At 49.7% G+C, this 18,466-nt stretch overlaps 1 protein-coding gene across 1 annotated transcript in view; it reads left to right on the forward strand.

The window, feature by feature from the left end:
- Positions 1–18,466, forward strand: part of TRIM71 (tripartite motif containing 71) — a 65,984-nt gene that overhangs the window by 28,650 nt on the left and 18,868 nt on the right. The window contains exon 2 of the mRNA XM_042956022.1: positions 14,208–14,375. Coding sequence (XP_042811956.1) covers positions 14,208–14,375 — 168 coding nt within the window. The remainder of the gene's footprint in view (positions 1–14,207; positions 14,376–18,466) is intronic.

Consider the following 18,466-nt stretch of genomic DNA (forward strand, 5'->3'; position numbering starts at 1 on the left):
AATTGAAAAGTTGTTTTATCTTTGTTAATAGAATAAAAATGGTGTTTTGATGGGACACCTGGGTGGCTCAGTCGGATAAGTGTCATGATCCCAGGGGTTCGAGCCCCGCGTCGGGCTCTGCGCTGACAGCTCGGAGCCTGGAGCCTGCTTCGGATTCTGTGTTTCCCTATGTCTCTACACCTCCCCCACTTGTGCACGGGCTCTCTCTCGCTCTCAAAAATAGACATCAAAAAACATTTTTTAATGGTATTTTGATGATCGGTTGTTCCTCACTGTTCTGTAGGTACTGTACTCCTGGAGCAAGTCTTTTCATCCTATTTGTCACTGGAGGTTGGCTAGCCAAGGTGGCTCGCTCACCGGTGGTGATCCAGTGGGGGTTGTCAGCCAGAGGGCCTGCGCTTCTCACAGTGCGGCTGCTGGTTCTGAGAGGGTGTTCTAGGCCCTTGGACACATCGGCTCTTCTCCCCTCCGCTCCCCTCCGTTTCGTAGCCTGACTTGGCAATAGCATACGTTCAGCCCAGACTCAAGCCAGAGGGGAAACAGACTCCATATTTCGATGAGAAAAATAGCAAACTGAGGGGTAGGCAGGGGTGGGGTGAGGGCATCGTTCTCAGGCAGAGGCATAGCTTGTGTCCGAGGATGTGAGGAGGAGTCTGGAGGATGGCCCCGCCAGACCCGGTGGGTGAGGGGAGCTCCTACAGGGCTTCACAGAGGGGCGGCTGCGATCGTCTCTGACTTTTATGAAAGGTGCTCCCTGCCTGGGGAGAAACCCGTTTCAAGCCTGCTGGTTACTCGGGAAAGTGGCGGCAGGCCAGGCGCAGGAAAATCTGCGAGAAAGGATTCTGCGGCAGGCCCTGTCCCAGAGTGAAGGTTCGGGTTCAGGTTCAGGTTCAGGGATGATGGTGTTGGGGAACACAGCAGAGAGGCCCCTGACGAGAGATTTACCAGGAGAGGGAAGGGATGCTGAGTGGCACGGGCCGGTCCAGTTGGGGCTCAGTGCTGACTTCTTGCCTTGGCATTAACCACCCCTCCCGCCGCGCAGTACAGGCTGCACACAGGTGGAGGACCCCCAAGTGTAAAGGTTGGGGTAACTGGCACTCCCTAGAGGCCCCGTCCCGGGCGGGGCCTGCAGTTCTTGGCTTTGGAAGGTAGAGTGAGAAGGTATCTCGCTTTCTCCTGTGATAGCATTCTTTGTCTGGAACTTTCCCCCCACCCATTCCTATTATTACACTTTTAGACTAAAGTCTCAGACTTCCCTTCCTTCAGGAAGTCTGCTGGGATTATATGCCAGGCCCAGTGTTTCCTGGTTTTCTTCCCCCAGTCCTGTCATTGCTGACCTCTTACTCACTCACCCCTCTTACTGGACTGTAACCTCTTTGAGGACAAGGGCACAGTGCGAGGGCTGGGAGTTCACGTGAAATGTAGAATGACATCTGCTGATGGGGTTGAAAGAGGTTCATCTGACCCGCTGTCCAGCCTTGTGGCCAGGCACTGTGGCCCCACAGGAAGTTGGGGATCTCTACAGGTCCCAGTTATCGTCCAGAACACTTTTTTCCAGTCTCCAGTTCCAAGAGAATGGAATCTCTCACATTCTTTTCAGCAGGCAGAGATGTTTGAGTGGCTTTACGGCATTAACAGCCCTGCCTTGCAAACCTGTTGCTGGAGTTTGATTTAACCTGCCCTGTCGCTTGCCAGGCCAGAACCCTTACACCAGGCTGCCTTCCCTGTCGTCTGTGTTACCACTTGTATCTCATGCGCTTTCTCTTACGGGTTCTGAACCACCAGCTGTGAGATCGTGTGATCCCCATTTTGTGGGCAGAGGTAGAGCTCAGTGAGCCAGCTTAAAACCAAAAGAGTTGAAGAAGGAAGGACCACTTTGACATTTGAGCTCCTCGACATGAGGCCCTGGTCTCCTTCCATGTCTGGATGGATGCCTGGACAGTCACCGTAGCCTGTGTCCCTGGCTCCCCGTCTCCTCCTCCTCTGACCCATGAGCCTCCAGCTAGCATTCCCCTCCCGTCTCCTCCAGACTCTTCCCTGGGTGCGGGCCAAGAGCAGCCGTGCTTCTTTGCTAGGGCTGTTCCTTCTCGTTGGATTTGTAAATCTTCTGTCTCTGTCCTCCTGTCCCGTTCTTTCCCAGAAGCCTTTTCAGGTTTACCTGCCCCACCTCCAAGGCCATGCAACCACAATAGATTCCGCGAAGGGAGTCATTTTGTACAACTTTTCTGGATGGCAGTTTTTCCAAACTGCCCCCCAAGTATCACGTAATCTGGTTAATTCCTTATTTGTTGTCCTGATCCTTTCTAGTGGGTTTCCAAACTGAGCCACGTTGGAGATTTACAGGGGGTGCCTGGACACGTGCACGTTGGCCCCGCCCAGATTGGCCCAAGCAAGATTTGCAGGAGACTGGAAGCTTCTTCAGTTTTTTCGTCTGTCTTAATCTCCCAAGGCTCTTAGCCCAGAGCCTTAAATCCAGTGTAAATAGTAAAAAAGAGCAGTAAACACAGCACACATCATAAGGGTATTGTGGACTCAGACTCGAGTCTGCAGCCTGAGTGCAGGCTTCCTCTGGAGACCAGGAGGGAAGTGTTGGGAGACCAGGAGGCTCTCCGCAGCTGACAGGAAGGAGGACAGTCCAGCCCGAGCGAGACTCCGGGCGGTGCCTCACGCAGAGTTTTCAGTGCGGTGGGGTTACTGTGGTAGAACAGAAAAGGAATAAAAGCCCACCCGGGCCAGAACCTGACAGCACGTCGCAGCCAGTTACAGTCAACCCTTGCACAACACGAAACTGCACGGGCTCCCCCCCAGTAAATACAGTACAGTACTGTAAATATTTTCCCTTCCTTATGATTTTTTAAAAAAGGTTAGTTATTTTGAGAGAGAAAGGGAGTGGGAGAGGGACAGAGAGAGAATCCCAAGCAGACCTCACTGTCCGTGTGGAGCCCGACGCAGGGCTCGAACCCACAGACTGTGAGATCACGACCTGAGCTGAAATCAAGAGTCAGATAGATGCTTAACTCACTGAGCCACCCAGGTTGCCCCTTCCTTACGATTTTCTCGATACCGATTTTTCCCTCTACCTTTGTTGTAAGAACACAGTATATAATACTTGTATGTACAAAATATGTGTTAATCCACTGGAAGGCTTCTGGTCAATAGTAGGCTATATTAATAGTTAAGCTTTTGGGGAGTCCGAAGTTAGAGGTGGATTTTCAACCGTGTGAGTCATCAGTGCCCCTGAGCCCCGTTATTGTTCAAGGGTCAACTGTATTTAGATTTCTCCTGCCTCAAAGCTCACAGTTTCCCGGTGTAGGTGCTAGCCAGAATATGAGTGACTTTAAAGAACAACAACAAGAAAAAAACAACCCAAAACGCAACAACACCAGGCCAGACAAGCGAGTCAGGAATTTCAGGACCCAAGTAGAGACCAATTGAAGGGCTACTCTTTCCTTTTATTTTCCTCCTGAAACTTTAGGTCACATAACCGATACCCCCTGGTGTTAGAGCTTGCAGATTTTCTTTTTTCCCTTTTCCCTCATCCGTGCAGGCCTGGCTTTCCCCCATCTGCTGAACTCGAGAGTGTCTGCTTGGGCTGTGGGCCCGTCGGGGCGTTCTGTCTCTCACTACTGCGTAGGGCAGGAGGTGGGGGCCCCCCGATTGCGTTACCTGCCGAGTCAGGGTCGGCTCGCTGCCCAGAGGTTGTGCTAACAGCACACAGGTACAGCGTGAAGAGCTGCCTCATTCCCACAAGATTCCTTTATTGGAGTAAAGTGGGATTTCTGAGGGAGTTCCGTATTTGAGACTTGAGAAAATGATGGTAATGAGAAATTGTTCCATCAGGGGAAGGGACAAAACAAAAACACCAGGCTTCTAAAGCGGAGCTTGACTCCAGTGGTGTTACCTGCAGCATCCCCACACCTGGATCTTTTTCCCGATTTTTATCTTCTTCCTAGTTAGGTGGTATTTCTCTGCCCCAGATCCTGCTGGCCCAGTGGTTCCTTGACGATCCCCAAATCCTGCTGTGATGAGTGCTTCTTTAAGAGCACAGCTGTTGGAAGAGCTCTGCACACTTGTGGGAAAGAGGACTGGGTGATTTTCCAAGGGACTAGGGCTTTGTTGGTCTAGGGGCCGGTCCTGGTTTGGCAGCCGAAGCAGTCCTTAAGGTTTATCCCTGTCTGTCCCTTGTGGTTCCAGCACAGGCTGGGCCCTTCTTACTCAAGATAGGAATCTGGCCTTCCTGTTCTTCTCCCTGTTGGACCAGTTTCTACTGGTTTGTCTAGGCTCCTGGTCCCACCCTTTGCTGCCTTTGGTTTCTGTTCCCCACACCCTTCTTTTATAAGGCCTTATATTTGTTAGTGGTCTCAATCGGAGATTTCTGCTTCACCTTGTTTCAGTAGCTCTCCTGCCCTACCCGTGCCCTACCCAGGGCCCCTAGATCACTGATAGAAAGTCTCCAAGAGAAGGCCTGCCCTTTAAACTGGGAATCACAGAACCATCCCTGGTTCCTTGGGTGACTCCCAGCCCACATGGCAGGAGGCTGTCTATAGGGTTTTTTGTTTTGTTTTATTTTTAAATGTTTATTTTTGAGAGAGAGAGAGAAGCGAGCACGCGAGCTGGGGATAGGTCAGAGAAAGGATCCAAAGCTGGCTGTGCCCTGACAGCCGAGAGCCAGACGTGGGGCTCAAACTCATGAACCACAGGATCCGTGAGCCGAGCTGAAGTCAGACGGTCTCTCCCCAGAACCACCTAGGTGTCCTGGCAGGAGGCTCGTTAAAGTTGGTCTGCTAGCTTGGCCCGGCTCTGGCCAGCCCAGGGCCCCTTTGGCCTTTTGGGGGTGTCCTTGGGACCAAGTTTCCTATTGTTGGAGAAGAAGGAATGGATGGCTTAAATTAATTACCTAACAAACTGCTACCTTGAAAAGGGTTTAAAAAGGAAATCCATTTCCTGGCAAGACTAACCCTTCCCCCTTGCCCCCTGCTGTTCCACTAGAGACCTGGCTTGCACCCCCTCTGCTCATGCTCATGCTCTTGCTCTTGCTCTCTTTTTGCCTTTTACTCAGAGGAAACCGTGAAGAAAGGTTCTGGTGACTCCTGCGGTGGTGGGGGGAGAAGAGGTGCTGCGAGTTGTGTCTGTTTTAACGGGGATGGTTTGGAGCACTGTGGAAAAGCCCACGCTTGCGCCTGGAGACACATCCCCATGCTTCACAGACATGCACACCTTAGCCACTGTTGCCCTGGGCACTTGCATTGACAATTCAGAAGCCATCGGCTGCCTTCTTCTCTGGTCTCCTTCCCAATTTAGATGACACCTGCCTGCAAACAAGTCTGGATTAAAACGGAGTTTCTACAGTGATTAAATACTTGGTTAACCTTTCGATTTGGAGGCAGTGCCTGGTTAGCGAAACCCCGCTCTTAAAATTGTCAGTGATCGTGACCCTGTAACCTTGGGCCATCAGGAAAAGTGAGAGTTGGGCCTCTCTTACCCAGGGCAGAGTAATCAATGTGTTCGTCCAGCTACTCAGGAATATAGAACTTGATGGAATGGAGAGAGAATGGGAAATTTTTATTTTGTTGTGTTGGAGGGAGAAAATACGACTGGTAATATTTAAAGACCTTTTTTGTTATTATCTGAATCTTTATTTCTGCTTCCTTCCCTGGGATAATTTTCCCCAGCTGATGAGTGACTTTCCTGGCTTTAAATTCACCTGTCCACATGATCTCAGCCACAGACGCAATTGAAACCCCTTCTGCTACTTGAGGGAGTGAAAAGGTTTCAGGTGCACAATGTTGCCCACTGTTTAAGAGGTGAGGACTGAGTTACATGACCACCTACAGAGTCTGGCCATTTTATTAAGTCGGCCTCCCAAGCACTACCTACTTGGGTCCAGAACACAACAGATTAAAATTGTGCCTTGCTTTTGTGACCTTGGAGGCAACCAAATCTATCTTTTCATGTCTGGTTTAAAAATCTATAATTTACGTGGGCAGTGATCTCAGCGTTGGCACAAATCTCTTTTATTTGCTGCTGGAAGCTGTGTGGGCCACTCATTAGTACATCAGAGGTCAGATGCATGCCGGGGCAGCAGCTGGGACACTGATGATTTCATATGGCTTTGCATGACCGCTGGCCGCCTGTGGTGCTGTAAATCGGGCTCAGAGTTCTAATTTTTTCAAAACCTCTGGGGGAGTTACTCCAACACTTGCCTCTTGCTAGATAGAACTTAAGAAAAACAATACCTAACGGGAACATTGTGGGAAGAATGGTAGTAACCTATTAGAAGTCAATTTTGTGGGGGGCCATTGGAGTGCCTCATTGATGGGGCTGCACGAGAATTTGTTAGGTCCTCAGCTATGGGCGCCTCACCACCAAGTCTAGGCTGCAAACCCCACCCCAGGGATACTAGGTGGTCAGTGGGAGGGTTCCCCCCCCTTTTTTGGGGGGGGGTGTAACTTACATAAAATGAACATAATTGTACATTGTGAATTTTGACAGTTCTATACCTATGTAACCACCCCTTTCCTCAAGATAATAGAACAACTTTCACCTGCAGCTTCTCTTCTGGTTTTTTTGACCTTAGTTTTGCCTTTGTATAAATGAAATTATGCAGTATATTCTTTCTATTTTTTAACACTTTTGATTTTATTAAAGTTTTAGAAATGTACTCGAACATTTCTAAATGCTTCATAAAACGTTTCTAATGTCTTAAATGCTTAATAAACATTTTGAAAGCTTAATAAAAGATCACCGAAATTCTCTGTATCACCCTCTTTCCCCCAAAAACGTGGTTTTATCTATAAATTTATTTTAATGTTTATTTTTGAGAGATAAAGTCGGGGGGGTGGGGGAGGCACAGAATCTGAAGCAGGCTCCAGGCTCTGAGCTGTCAGCACTGACCTCGCTGTGAGGCTCAAACTCCGTGAACCGCAAGATCATGACCTGAGCTGAAGTCGGGTGCTCAACCGACTGAGCCTCCCGGGCACCCCATCACCCTTTAATACCTAGTTTGTCCCCCCCCTTTTTTTTCCTTAAGTGTGTTTTTTTCTTTCAAGTTTTTATTTTAACTCCAGTACTGTGAACATACAGTGTGTAATGTTAGTTTCGGGTGTGCAATTTGGTGATTTAACAATGCCATACAACGCCCTGTGCTCATCACAACAAGTGCATTCCTTAAACGATATGTACATTTTTTCATTTTGATTCTGGCGTGTTCTGAAGTGTCCCTCAGTGCCACGTCACGTAACTTGGATCTGTTGGAGGACCCCCCCAAGCACAGGTGTGTCCCTTGGCAGTGTGAAGATACTCCTTGCCTGCGGGCCCTCGTGAAAGCCTTCGGGAAGTGTGGGAGACTGGGCTGTGGGCAGTGAAGCCTGTGGTCTTGGTGAGCATGGTCAGCCGGGAATGTGCCTCAGGCCGCATGGGTCGGGCAGAGATAACAAGGCTCCAGCCTGCAAGCCGGAGTCCCACCCGGAGACGTGTGTAGTCCAGGAGTGCAGGTTGGGTTCCCCAGGGGCGGACGCTGACCACTGAGTTTCTGAGCAGCTCCCTGGGTGACGCGGGGAGGAAGCAGGATGGAGGCAGCAAGGGCAGCAAGGGAAGCAGGATGCCCCCCAGCAAGGGCATGTCTGTCACTGGCACCTGAGGCAGAGCCTGACTATCTGCGTGGAGCATGAGGGATAGAGCCCGGAGAGGGAAGATACTCCAGGCCACAGAAGTGGGGCGAACAGAAGCACCGCCACATTCTCTCCTCATCCTCACCCCCAGAATTGCCGTGTATGTTTTCTCACACAATGTGATATCACGATTAAACAATTAGGGGTGCCTGGCAGGCTCCGTCAGAAGAGCACGTGACTCTTGACATCGGGGTGGTGGGTTCGAGCCCCACATCAGGGGTAGAGAGCACTTTAAAACAAATGGGGAAAGGAACCTTTATGTGGCTTGGGGGGGTAGCACAGAAAGCTCAGCTGAGCTGCACACGGCTCGTCCTGATCTTCAAACTAATTTGTGTGGTGGCACCAGCATCAGCATTGAGTCTGAAGCTGTTAGAGCCTGATGGCCTTCCTCTGTTTTCAGCGCTCCCTTTCCAGATTTGCCTTGTCCGCGGAGTTTACAAACTTCGGTCTGGAGCTGAGCAGGCTGCTCTGACCCCAGTTTGGGCTGTTCTTGGATACCTGCCCCACCACTAGGCATAGTCTTGACTCATTCTGTTGCTGATTTCACTTGGAAATGGATTTCATTCGCCTCGTTGGCCAGACTGGCACTAAAATGCGTCCAGATTGTGCACCCTAACCCGTGCGATCGGATGTGCCTCAACATTTAAAATTTCCGAGTTTAGAAAGTAAATATTGTACAACAACACAAGATAATGGGCATTCGCGTTTCTCCAGCCGAGTGCTTCAACTCATACTAAATGGTCTAGGTTAAAATCATAAATCATTTGCATGCCTGTTTGGGTTTTGCTGACAAATAGCTTATGTAACAACAGTTTTGAGAGCCTGTTGGATTTTGGAACTGCAGGAAGGGCATCGTGGGTTTGTACGGGACCCCCAGTGTCTGTTTCAGTGAGTGCTTGAGTGATAACCCCTGAGACTACTGAGTGCCGTTTTTATTCCTAACACCTCTCTCTCCGCCCATCGCCCATCGCCCGAGACCCCTCACTGCCCCCCTCTAGAGGTGTCTCCAGCGAGCAGCCCCACTCCCCCCATCCATGCCCTTGTGTTTAGGACAATCTCCTTAGCAGCCGTTACTGAGGATGCAGAATTCTCTGGGCTTTTCAGTCTCAGTGTCCACTGAAGTCTTCCAGCCAAGCAGAAGTGGAATCTTAACTCCCAGTCCCAACACGGACCGTCTCATCTGGTGTTCCCCTGCTGGCTTTTGTGTACGTTTGGTCTCATCGGGAACAGAAACTGGTACTCGACAGCCTTTCTCTCTTCACTTGACTTAACAGTTAGCAAGCTGGAGAATCCTTACTATCCACACTCGCAAGCACATTTGCCTTCCTGTACATCAAGTGATGTAGCAATTGTACGTATTACCAAATTGAAGAAATTGAGGTATATACAGAACAAGAAAGTGCAACACTGAGTTGCTCGGGATTTTTTTTTTTTTTTAAATCAGGAAATGGCTTTAAAATTGTATCAGCAGGTACTAATTGAATAAGCCTGTGGTATATCCACAGGCAACATACCATGCAGGCATTTATAAAATGGGCAGCCTGAGCCAGAACATTCTCCAACTTAATACAGCTTAAGAGAAAAAAAGCTAGCATAACATGCTTCTGTTTGTCTTTTAAAACAATTCACCTATGCACAGAATGTAACGTTTTTGGATGGTTACATAAAGTAGAAACATTGAGAAATGGGGGAGATTTAAAAAAATGATTTGCACTTACATATTTTTTGCAGTAAAATGGCATATATGTTCCCTAAAATTTCTTCATGCTAGATTTTATTTTTAAGGAATCTCTACACCCAACGTGGGGCTCAAACTCAACCCAAGATCGAGAGTCACATGCTCTATGGACTGAGCCAGCCAGAAGACCCCCCCTCCCCCAGTTTTTTGTTTTTTGTTTTTTGTTTTTTTAAATGCTTCATGCCTCTCCTCCTCCCTCCCTCCCTGGCCACCTTAGCTTATCCTCAGCTGGGTTCTGCTGACCGGAGCTGGTAGTGATTGTGCATGAAAATCGGTCCAGATTCCTTTCTTTCCCCTCTTCCAGGGCCCCTGGGGCCCCCAGATTGCAGCACGCGGCCAGGGTGCAGGAGGGACTTCTTCCTCAGGTTTGGATTGTGGGTTTTGGAGCACTGGCATTCTGCATAATTTTCCCTGCATCAAGTAACACTTGGTTCTGATGTTATTTAATAGACTTCGTTTCAGAATAGCTGGACTCTACTCCTTGAACGTGATTAATGTTTTGCCTTTTTTTAATTGGCATACACACACAGGTAAGGCTTGTGGCCCAGCCATCCTCCCCTTGATTTCTATGCTGGGAAACTTGGAAACCCTCATGGGTGGTTGGTGTGACCTCCTTTTGTCCAGGCCTGAGTTTGTGGGAGGCCAGAGGTCCCCAGTCGTTTTAAGGGATGTGAAAAAAATCTCAGAAAACGTCAGCATACAGCCGTTCTGTATTTCGGTTGGGGCGTTTGATGACATCCTTTCAGTTTCCATTCTTCAGTGATCTGGGTCGTTGTATTTTAAACTGGAATCTCCTTTCAGATGCGTGGTGCTCTAATAGGAGTCGCATGTGGGGTGTGTGTTTGTGTGTGTTCGTTCGTTCCGTTCCTTCGTTTCTTGTTGGATCACACAGGTGGTATAAAAAGTAGATTCTAGAAGTGCACACCCAGTCTTGTTCATTAACGCAGCACTTTATTTTAGTGCCGGCTAAGGCCGACCTGCCTACTGAGTATTTTTATTTATTTATTTTTTCCTTAACCTCTCTCCTTCCTCTCCCGCTGGGCCCACATTCCTAGGTCTTTGTCTCTGCCTGGTATTTTAGAAATTATGGGAGAGGAAGGCAGTGGGTGGGGCGTTCTGGAAGCTGGGGGCAGGGAAGAGGGTGGTCACTTGCAAGGTCAGAGGTCGAGCCTGCTCCATTCAGCTGGGGCAGCCAGATTGTCGCCATGCGAGGAGGGGGAGGGGTGGGAGGGGCCGAGGAGGGGGAGGGGTGGGAGGGGCCGAGGAGGGGGAGGGGTGGGAGGGGCCGAGGAGGAGGGGGAGGGGTGGGAGGGGCCGTGTCGTACATCTGCCCGGGAAACCCCTAACAGGCAGCTCCAGGCCCTAGAATTCCTGCCGCCAGAGGACCACTCCTTCTCCCCCTCATGGCCTCTGCCACTCTTCTGGTCCTTTGGATGACGTGGGTTCCAGTTTATTCTTTTAAAACAATCTTCGAGCTGTTTCAGAGAGAATTGCACCCATGTGCACGCTTACCTGTTGACTCCAAAATTGTGGGTTTTCGACCTTCGAAGCTTCTAAATGGAGCATGAAATCCTCCCAGAGTTTTATGCCGAACTTCAGCTAGACAGTTGATAAAAATCGACCAGATTTCCAGTTTTTGGATACCGTTCTTTGAAAAATCAATAGCTCATGAATTATAAGCACCACTGGAGCTAAGCTGTTCTACTGGCCCTTAGCTTTTTTTATTATCAACAAGCTGGGTGTCCCCCCAGGGCCAGCCCCACCGCTGTGCTGGTCCTACGGTCCAGGACCGAAATCAGGTGTGTTCTGGGCACAGTCCCGGGGAACCGATGCCAGGCAGGATTGCATCAAGAGGGGCCCAGAGAATGCTTTAAAGCCTACCATTTGCAAGGTATCTCCTATACGCATTATCCAGGCTGTGGGTTTAAATTTAATGTTTGTTTATTTTGAGAGAGAGCGAGAGAGCCATTGAGCACGCCCTCACGTGCGCTCAGGCAAGCAGGGGAGGGGGAGAGAGAGAGAGAGAGAGAGAGAGAGAGGGAGGGAGGGAGGGAGGGAGGGAGGGAGGGAGGGAGAATCCCAAGCAGGGTCCGCACTGTCAGCACAGAGCCCAGCTTGGGGCTCCATCCCACAAACTGAGATCATGACCTGAGCTGAAATCAAGTGTCGGACGCTTAACGGACTGCAGGCTCTGGGTTTAAAAAACCCGGAAGAACCGCCTTGGTTTCTTGCAGTCACACAGTTGGCACCTGGGGCCTGGCTTCCTTGCTCAGCCCAGAGTTCCTTCAAAGGACTTTGGGTTTCTGGTGTTCGGTCCCTGAGGGAGGGTTCCCGGGATTTCAGGGACGGAAGCGGTCTCTGGAGGCACCTCGCCTGACTGCTTGTGTCTCGCAGACGAGGCCAGCCCGGTCAGGTGACTGGATAGACGCCCACGGCCAGATGGTGCGGGGCTCGGGCTAGCAGCCTCAGGTTCTTTCCTCCTCACTGCGAGTGAAAGCCGTTCTGTTCACACAGACTGAAGAAAGCCAGGGGACCCTGGTCAGTCTACACAGCTGTCCAGAGAAGGGATGAAGAGGGCATTGCTTGCTGTTTGGCAGGGGCACAGAGGACAGAAGGTTCAGAGACATGTCCCAGTCGAATTTCAAAGGAGCCTACAGATGGAAGGTTTTCACACTTCACACGAGCGTAGGAGTGACCCCTTTATTCCCGTGACAAATGGAGGGAGCCAACGGGAAGGCAGGAGGTTGAGTTGTTGAAACGGGGTGGGGGAGGGTGCTTTAGCCCCACGTCATAAAAAGAGACTGTCCAGGAATTTCCTCCAAGTTTATCCGCTTTGGCATCTTTTGGTTAGCATTTAAGGTCAGCTTGAAAGTTTTAGCTTTATCAGATTAGACAGGTGATCATTTCTAAAATGGTGAACCCGCTTTAAAAAGCGATTGGTCTTGGAGGCAAATTACGGTCACCAAATTTCAGTCGCCCTCGGTCGCTGGGAAAGTACTGCCCTGGCCCTCGTCTAGTCACAAAGCTGATCCCATTTCTCTCCTGTAAAATGGGGCCCATGAACTTACCACATCGGAACCATTTCTTAGAAATAGGAAGTGGGTGGCTCAGTCGGTTAAGCGTCTGACCTCGACTCAGGTCGCGATCTCGAGCCCCACAGCGGGCTCTGCTGACAGCTCAGAGCCTGGAGGCTGCTTGAGATTCTGTCTTCCTCTCTCTGCCCCTCCCCCGCTCGTGCGTGTGCGTGCTGGCGGTCTGTCTGTCTGTCTCTCTCTCTCAAAAATAAATAAACATTAAAGAATTTTTTGGAAAAAAAAAAAAAAACATAATCTAAGCCTTTCCCCGATTTCTGAGTCCAGCGGTCCCTAGAGAAGCAGCCTAAACCACGCAGGACCACACAGCCCCCTCTGACTGCCTGCACCCTCAGCAGAGTCGGCCTGTTGCCCTGAGCTTGTCTGGGGACTCCCATCTCCCAGCGGATGTGCTCGGAGCAGCGTCTGGTTAGTTAACAAAACAACCTGAAGAGCAGACGGTCGGCATCCGTACTTTCGCCCGGGCTCCTTTCCGCGAGGGTCTTTCTCCTGGGAACGTCGCGGCCCTCCCTGCCCACCTGTGAGTCGGGTAACGCTCTGCCTGCTCTGGGCCGGGCTTCTGCGCAGAATCGCCTGGCCTCGGGTCTCCCACCCTGGACGCCACAAGACCTCGTAAGGTGCTCGGTGCTCTGGTGAAGAGCCAGCGTCTGGCGGGTCTTCCAGAAGGCTCGAGTTGGCCGCCCTGTTCTGCCCTTGCTTGCTGTGTGGCCCCAAGACGCCTCGACCTCTGGTCTTCATCTGGGGATTAAGCGTATTGTGTGCGGAAAAGCAGCCCTCGGACACCGCTTCCCTGCCTGTTGCGTGTCGGCTGGCTTTTCCCCAAGCCCAGGTATGCCGGCGGCGAGTGGAAGCCCTGCTCTCGAAAGCCGTCCAGCAGATGTTGACAGAGAGCGGTGCGAAGTGCCCTGCTCCGTGGAAGGGTACAGCTCGACTGGCCCAGTTTCGGTGCCAAGGAGCTTCCGCTCTTGAGAGCTCCTCATTTATCAGCAGGTGAAGGTTGTGCCAAGCCGTGTCTCCCTCCCGGCAGGCTGGGCCCCAGGGAGATACAGAACATCACAAAGCAGTTCTGTCAGCGCGGGCTGCCTCTCGGGGTCGACTCCTTGGAACAACTTGGCAGGAAGAAGAAAGACAAGAAGCTGGCTGACCTTACCACTAGCTTTTGCCTTCGTTCCAGAAGCTTAAGCCCAGAGCTTGCCCGCGTGCCTGGGAGAACCATGCTTTGCACTTGCGCTAATCTCCTTGATGGGGGGGACTGTGGCTGCGAGCTGCCCTGTGAGGGTGATTAATACTGGCTCCTAACTGTGCTTCACACACCCAGAGGGTGGGGTGGCAAGACACATTTTTCTGGTACATTCTTTCATTGGGCCACCAATCTCAGACCAGGGAGATACAGTCTTAGAACTTTTCTGGGCAATTAATCTGAGACCTAGGGAAAATCTCATGCCAGGAGGATTGTTTTGTTTCGTCTTTGCCTTTGGAGTCTCAGTTAAAGTTCTGAATGAAACCGGAGTGGAAAGAGGGAATTGGTTGTTTTCTCCTTGAGGGGGTAAGAAAGGAGGACACGCTGCCCGCGGTTGGCTGCGGGGGTGTCCTTGCTAAGTGCGAAGGGGGTGTCTGGGGTCTGGCATCCACAGAGCACCCCTGAGGCTGCCTCCCTCCCCGCTAGTCCCAAATCTCATTAATGCTTGTCCCCTCTCTGGTCCCCAGGTGCTGCACCTGTACTGTGACACCTGCTCAGTGCCCATCTGTCGTGAGTGCACGATGGGCCGGCACGGCGGCCACAGCTTCATCTACCTCCAGGAGGCACTGCAGGACTCCAGGGCACTTACCATCCAGCTGCTGGCCGACGCACAGCAGGGCCGCCAGGCCATCCAGGTCAGTCCCCCCCTTTCCCTTGTTCTTTCTTGCACGTGAAACCTGTCCCACTCCCTTTCAGATGGCATGTGTAGGTTACCGGGCAGGCTCCGGTGTGTGGGGGCCTGGGAACAATGACCCACCGAGCTCCTGTGACCTCCATGCAGCAGTAATCCCTTGGGGAGGGGGAGGGTTTGCCAAGAGGGATGTGGCCAAAGTTGACTAGCCAGTCAGGGCTTGTTGCACACACTTAAGCTCCCTCCCCTCCTCTGCCCTCCCCATCATCTGCCTGTTTCTTATGCAGCCCCCTCCCCAAGTACAAGTGGGCGTTAGCATACCTCAGCTGGGACTGCAGAAGGACTGGGCGCTTAATGCTTTCCAGGCATATCTCTCCGCTGCTCAGATTTATTTATTTATAAGTGAGACAGAGGTGAGCAACAGAAGTTTAAGATAAGGTTCAGAATCTCAGAGTCTTTCCCAAGCAATAAAAAGTCACTTCCTGGTAACTGAGACCCTTGTTTCTGTTGAGTCCCCATCCCTTTGGGTTTAGGAAGGGACACATGTAACTTTGGGGGATAGAAAAGTTCTCTTACCATTGAGTGATAGCATACCTGAGTTGACTTAAAATCTTATTGCCTGGTCCAGACGACAAGGTTTTAAGAAAAAATCATGAGATGTTTTCCTTGTAGGAAAAGCTTGAAAGTCAAGGAAACATTGCTAATCATTGAGCAGAAATTGAATGGAAAGTTCACATTCTTAGAGCATTTGAATAAGTGAATTGTGTAAAAAATAAGACCTTTTTTGGAAGTGGTAAGGAATTGATCATGTGCTGTAACGAAAGGGCAGAAGGGGGCGCCTGCCTGGCTCAGTCGATTCAGCATCCAACTCTTTATTTCTGCTCAGGTCATGAGCTCGCTGTTTGGGAGTTCGAGCCCCACATTGGGGCTCTGTGCTGACAGTGCAGAGCCTGCTTGGGATTTTCTGTCTCTCTCTCTCTCTCTCTCTCTCTCTCTCTCTCTCTCTGCCCCTCCCCTGTTCACATTCATTCATTCATTCATTCATTCATATTCCCTCCCCCCCCCCCGTCTCAAAATAAATAAATAAAGTTAAAATCAGGAAGGGGCAGAAGGATAGTTCTGGGTTTTAATAAGTTTCTCAGCAGCTATCCTGTTCCTATGCATGATACTGAAGTGGTCTTTCTGAAGAGTCAGATTGTCTGTTATTCAAGCCCTGTGATTAGAGGTTTGAGCGTCTGTTTCTGCGGTGACTACTTCTGGCATATTCTAACGCCAGAGCGGGCTGCTTCCTTCTCTACGCCTTCAGAGTGGTTCTTGGTTGCTCTTAAATTCTTGGTTGTCAGCATCCCCTTTAGCACATAGTTGTATTTTATTTCTGTTCTGTTTTGGTGAGCTTGTGTCCCCCAAGGATGCAGTGGTTGGTGGCTCCCCTTTTTACGGCAGTGGGGACTTCGTCCGTTGCCTTACCCCGCTGGTGTCTCCTGGACCTGGCTGCTGTCAGCGTCACCTGGGGAGCCCCAAGACCTGCTGCGTTTGGGTCCTGCCCCTCCCCCCGACTGTGACTTCACCTTATTAACCCCTTTCTGTCCTTGGAGATTGAGAACACTCTGGGGTCCTTGAGACACGATTCACAGAATTGCTGGTGCCCTCCACTTTCTGGGATCAGCCACTCTGGAAAGAAAAATGAGTTGTCATGATTCGCTAGAGACGTAAAGAGAGATCTGCGATCTGTGGTTGCAATGATGAAATCTCAAGGAACTGGGAATTTGAGAATTTGACGGAGAGGAGAGAGAAGTAGTCGGACAGAAGATTCTGTCTGCCATGCTTAACTTCTGCAGCGAATACAGTCACTGTTAGCAGACAGTCTGCTGTGAGTAATAAGAAGAACCTAGGGGTGAGATTCAAATATCAGCAGTACTGCTGAGCTCAATGGGGCATTTTGGGGAGGAGCCAAGTGGCAGGAATTAGCCGGGAAGCTCAGATTGTTAATCATCTGCATGGCCACATCCAGGTACACCTGCTGAACATCATCTGCATAGATTGTGAATTGACTGCTTCAAGGTCCTGTGTAACTGGGGGTGGGGGGCGGGGAAGGCACCCTTTTGGGGGTCTTGGTTGCAATTCTTCAGAACCTACTCTCAGCCAGTGATCCAAAGATTGGGGTATGATTGGACAACCATTTGTCTGAATGTTCTTACCAGGTTCTCAGTACATTGACTATTCCTAAAACTATCTCGTGGCCCTCTAATGAAAGTAGAGAGGTTCATACCTGCTAAGAAGTCTCCTGAGTGTTAGAAAACATGGCCCTTCTTTTCCCTCTGAGTTAACTCTGTGATGCCTTTGGGGGAGGGAGGGGGGGACTGAGGTAAAGATGGAGAACAAGTTAGTTTTGCTCAAATCATTTGGTGAAGGGTCAGTTTGTTCCCATGTGAGCCTTAGAAACAAACCGTCTCCAAGGTCAGAAGACTGGTAGGGACCCCACTCTTCATTGTGAACAAATGTTTTGCAAATGGGTTCCTTCTAGGAGGTCAGGACATCATTGAAACTGATTTAGTGAGAACAAGGAGGAGTTTGCTTTTAACTGAGCCCCTGCTTTTGTATTTAAGGAAGAACACAGTTCTGAAAGCTTCAGGTAGAGTTCCTGTCTCAGTGATGAATCTAAAAACCATTTATAAAGTACGCCTGGAAGATGGTGGAAAAATCCATCACTGGCTAGCACAGGGTAGGCTTTGGTTTATTTTCATAAAGACATAATTAAGAATTAAGACTTGTGTGCAAGTATACAAGTGTTTTTTCCTTTGCCGGTCACTAAGCAGCGGAAAGGATGTCGGATACTGAGAGGTTCCCCACAGGGTAAAGAAGCGACGTTGGAATGCCAGGAAAGAACACTACTTTGGGTGCATGGTGCTTCAGGCACTTGGTTTCTTGCATTGGTCAATGTTCATGAAATAAATGGCCTCACCACATAATTCATACACTGCCATTTAATAGCGTTTATATTAAAGAATACAGCAGATAGTATGAAGGCTGTTTTTGTTTTGTTTTGTTGTTAAGTGGGGAAGGGGCAGAGAGAAGTAGAGGGAGAATCCCAAGCAGGCTCTGTGCTATCAGCTTGGAGCCCGATGCGTGTCTCAAACTCAGGAATCATGACCTGAACTGAGATCAAGAGTTGGAACATAACCAACTGAGTCACCCAGATGCCCCTGATTTTTGTTATTAATATGAACACTGGAGAAGGACGGAGGAACATAATTAACATAAAATTTGGGGGGGAGTGGTAAGCTATTTTAAAATACACATCTAACTGGTGCCACACACACACCCTTTTATACATCCCTTAACTCCATTTAAACTAAAATACAGAATGATTCCGGTCACAGGGTAAGAGATTCTCATTTCTTTTGCAAGGACATTTAAATCGCAAGTTTGAGGGGCAACTGAGTGGCTTAGTTAAGTATCTGATTCCTCTCAGGTCATGATCTCACAATTTATGAGTTTGGGTCCATAGGGCTCATGAATGAACATAGGGCTCTCTGCTCTCAGCACAGAGCCTGCTTCAGATCCTCTGTCTCCCTCTCTCTCTGCCCCTCCCCTGCTCGTGTATGCACTCTCCCTCTCCCTCTCAAAAATAAACATTTAAAAAATAAAGAAGGGGGTGACTTGGGCCCAGATCATGATCTCCTGGTTTGTGAGTTCGAGCCCAGCATCAGGCTCTGTGCTAACAGCTCAGAGCCTGGAGCCTCTTCCGATTCTATGTCTCCCTCTGCCTACCCTACCCCACTTGTGCTCTGTCTCTCTCTCAAAAAGAAGTAAGTGTTTAAAATATTTTTTAAAATAAAAAAATAAATTAAGTTGCTAAGTTTGATTTGGACATCGTTGGTCTAAGAAACTGTCCTCAACTTGTTCATTTACCCTTCCTTTGTTCTTTTGTTGTTGTTCATTTACTCATAATATTATTGAATAAATGCATCATTTGGGAGCTTTTAAATACTTCTCGTGTGTACTGGCAAGTCAGGTTCAAGAAGCAGGAGATATTCTGGAAGTAGGCTTTATTTTTGCCAATAACTTAAGGCCTCAAACTGAGTAAGAAGTTGT

The sequence above is a fragment of the Panthera leo genome, chromosome C2 (genome assembly GCF_018350215.1).
Source record: "Panthera leo isolate Ple1 chromosome C2, P.leo_Ple1_pat1.1, whole genome shotgun sequence".
Taxonomy (NCBI): domain Eukaryota; kingdom Metazoa; phylum Chordata; class Mammalia; order Carnivora; family Felidae; genus Panthera; species Panthera leo.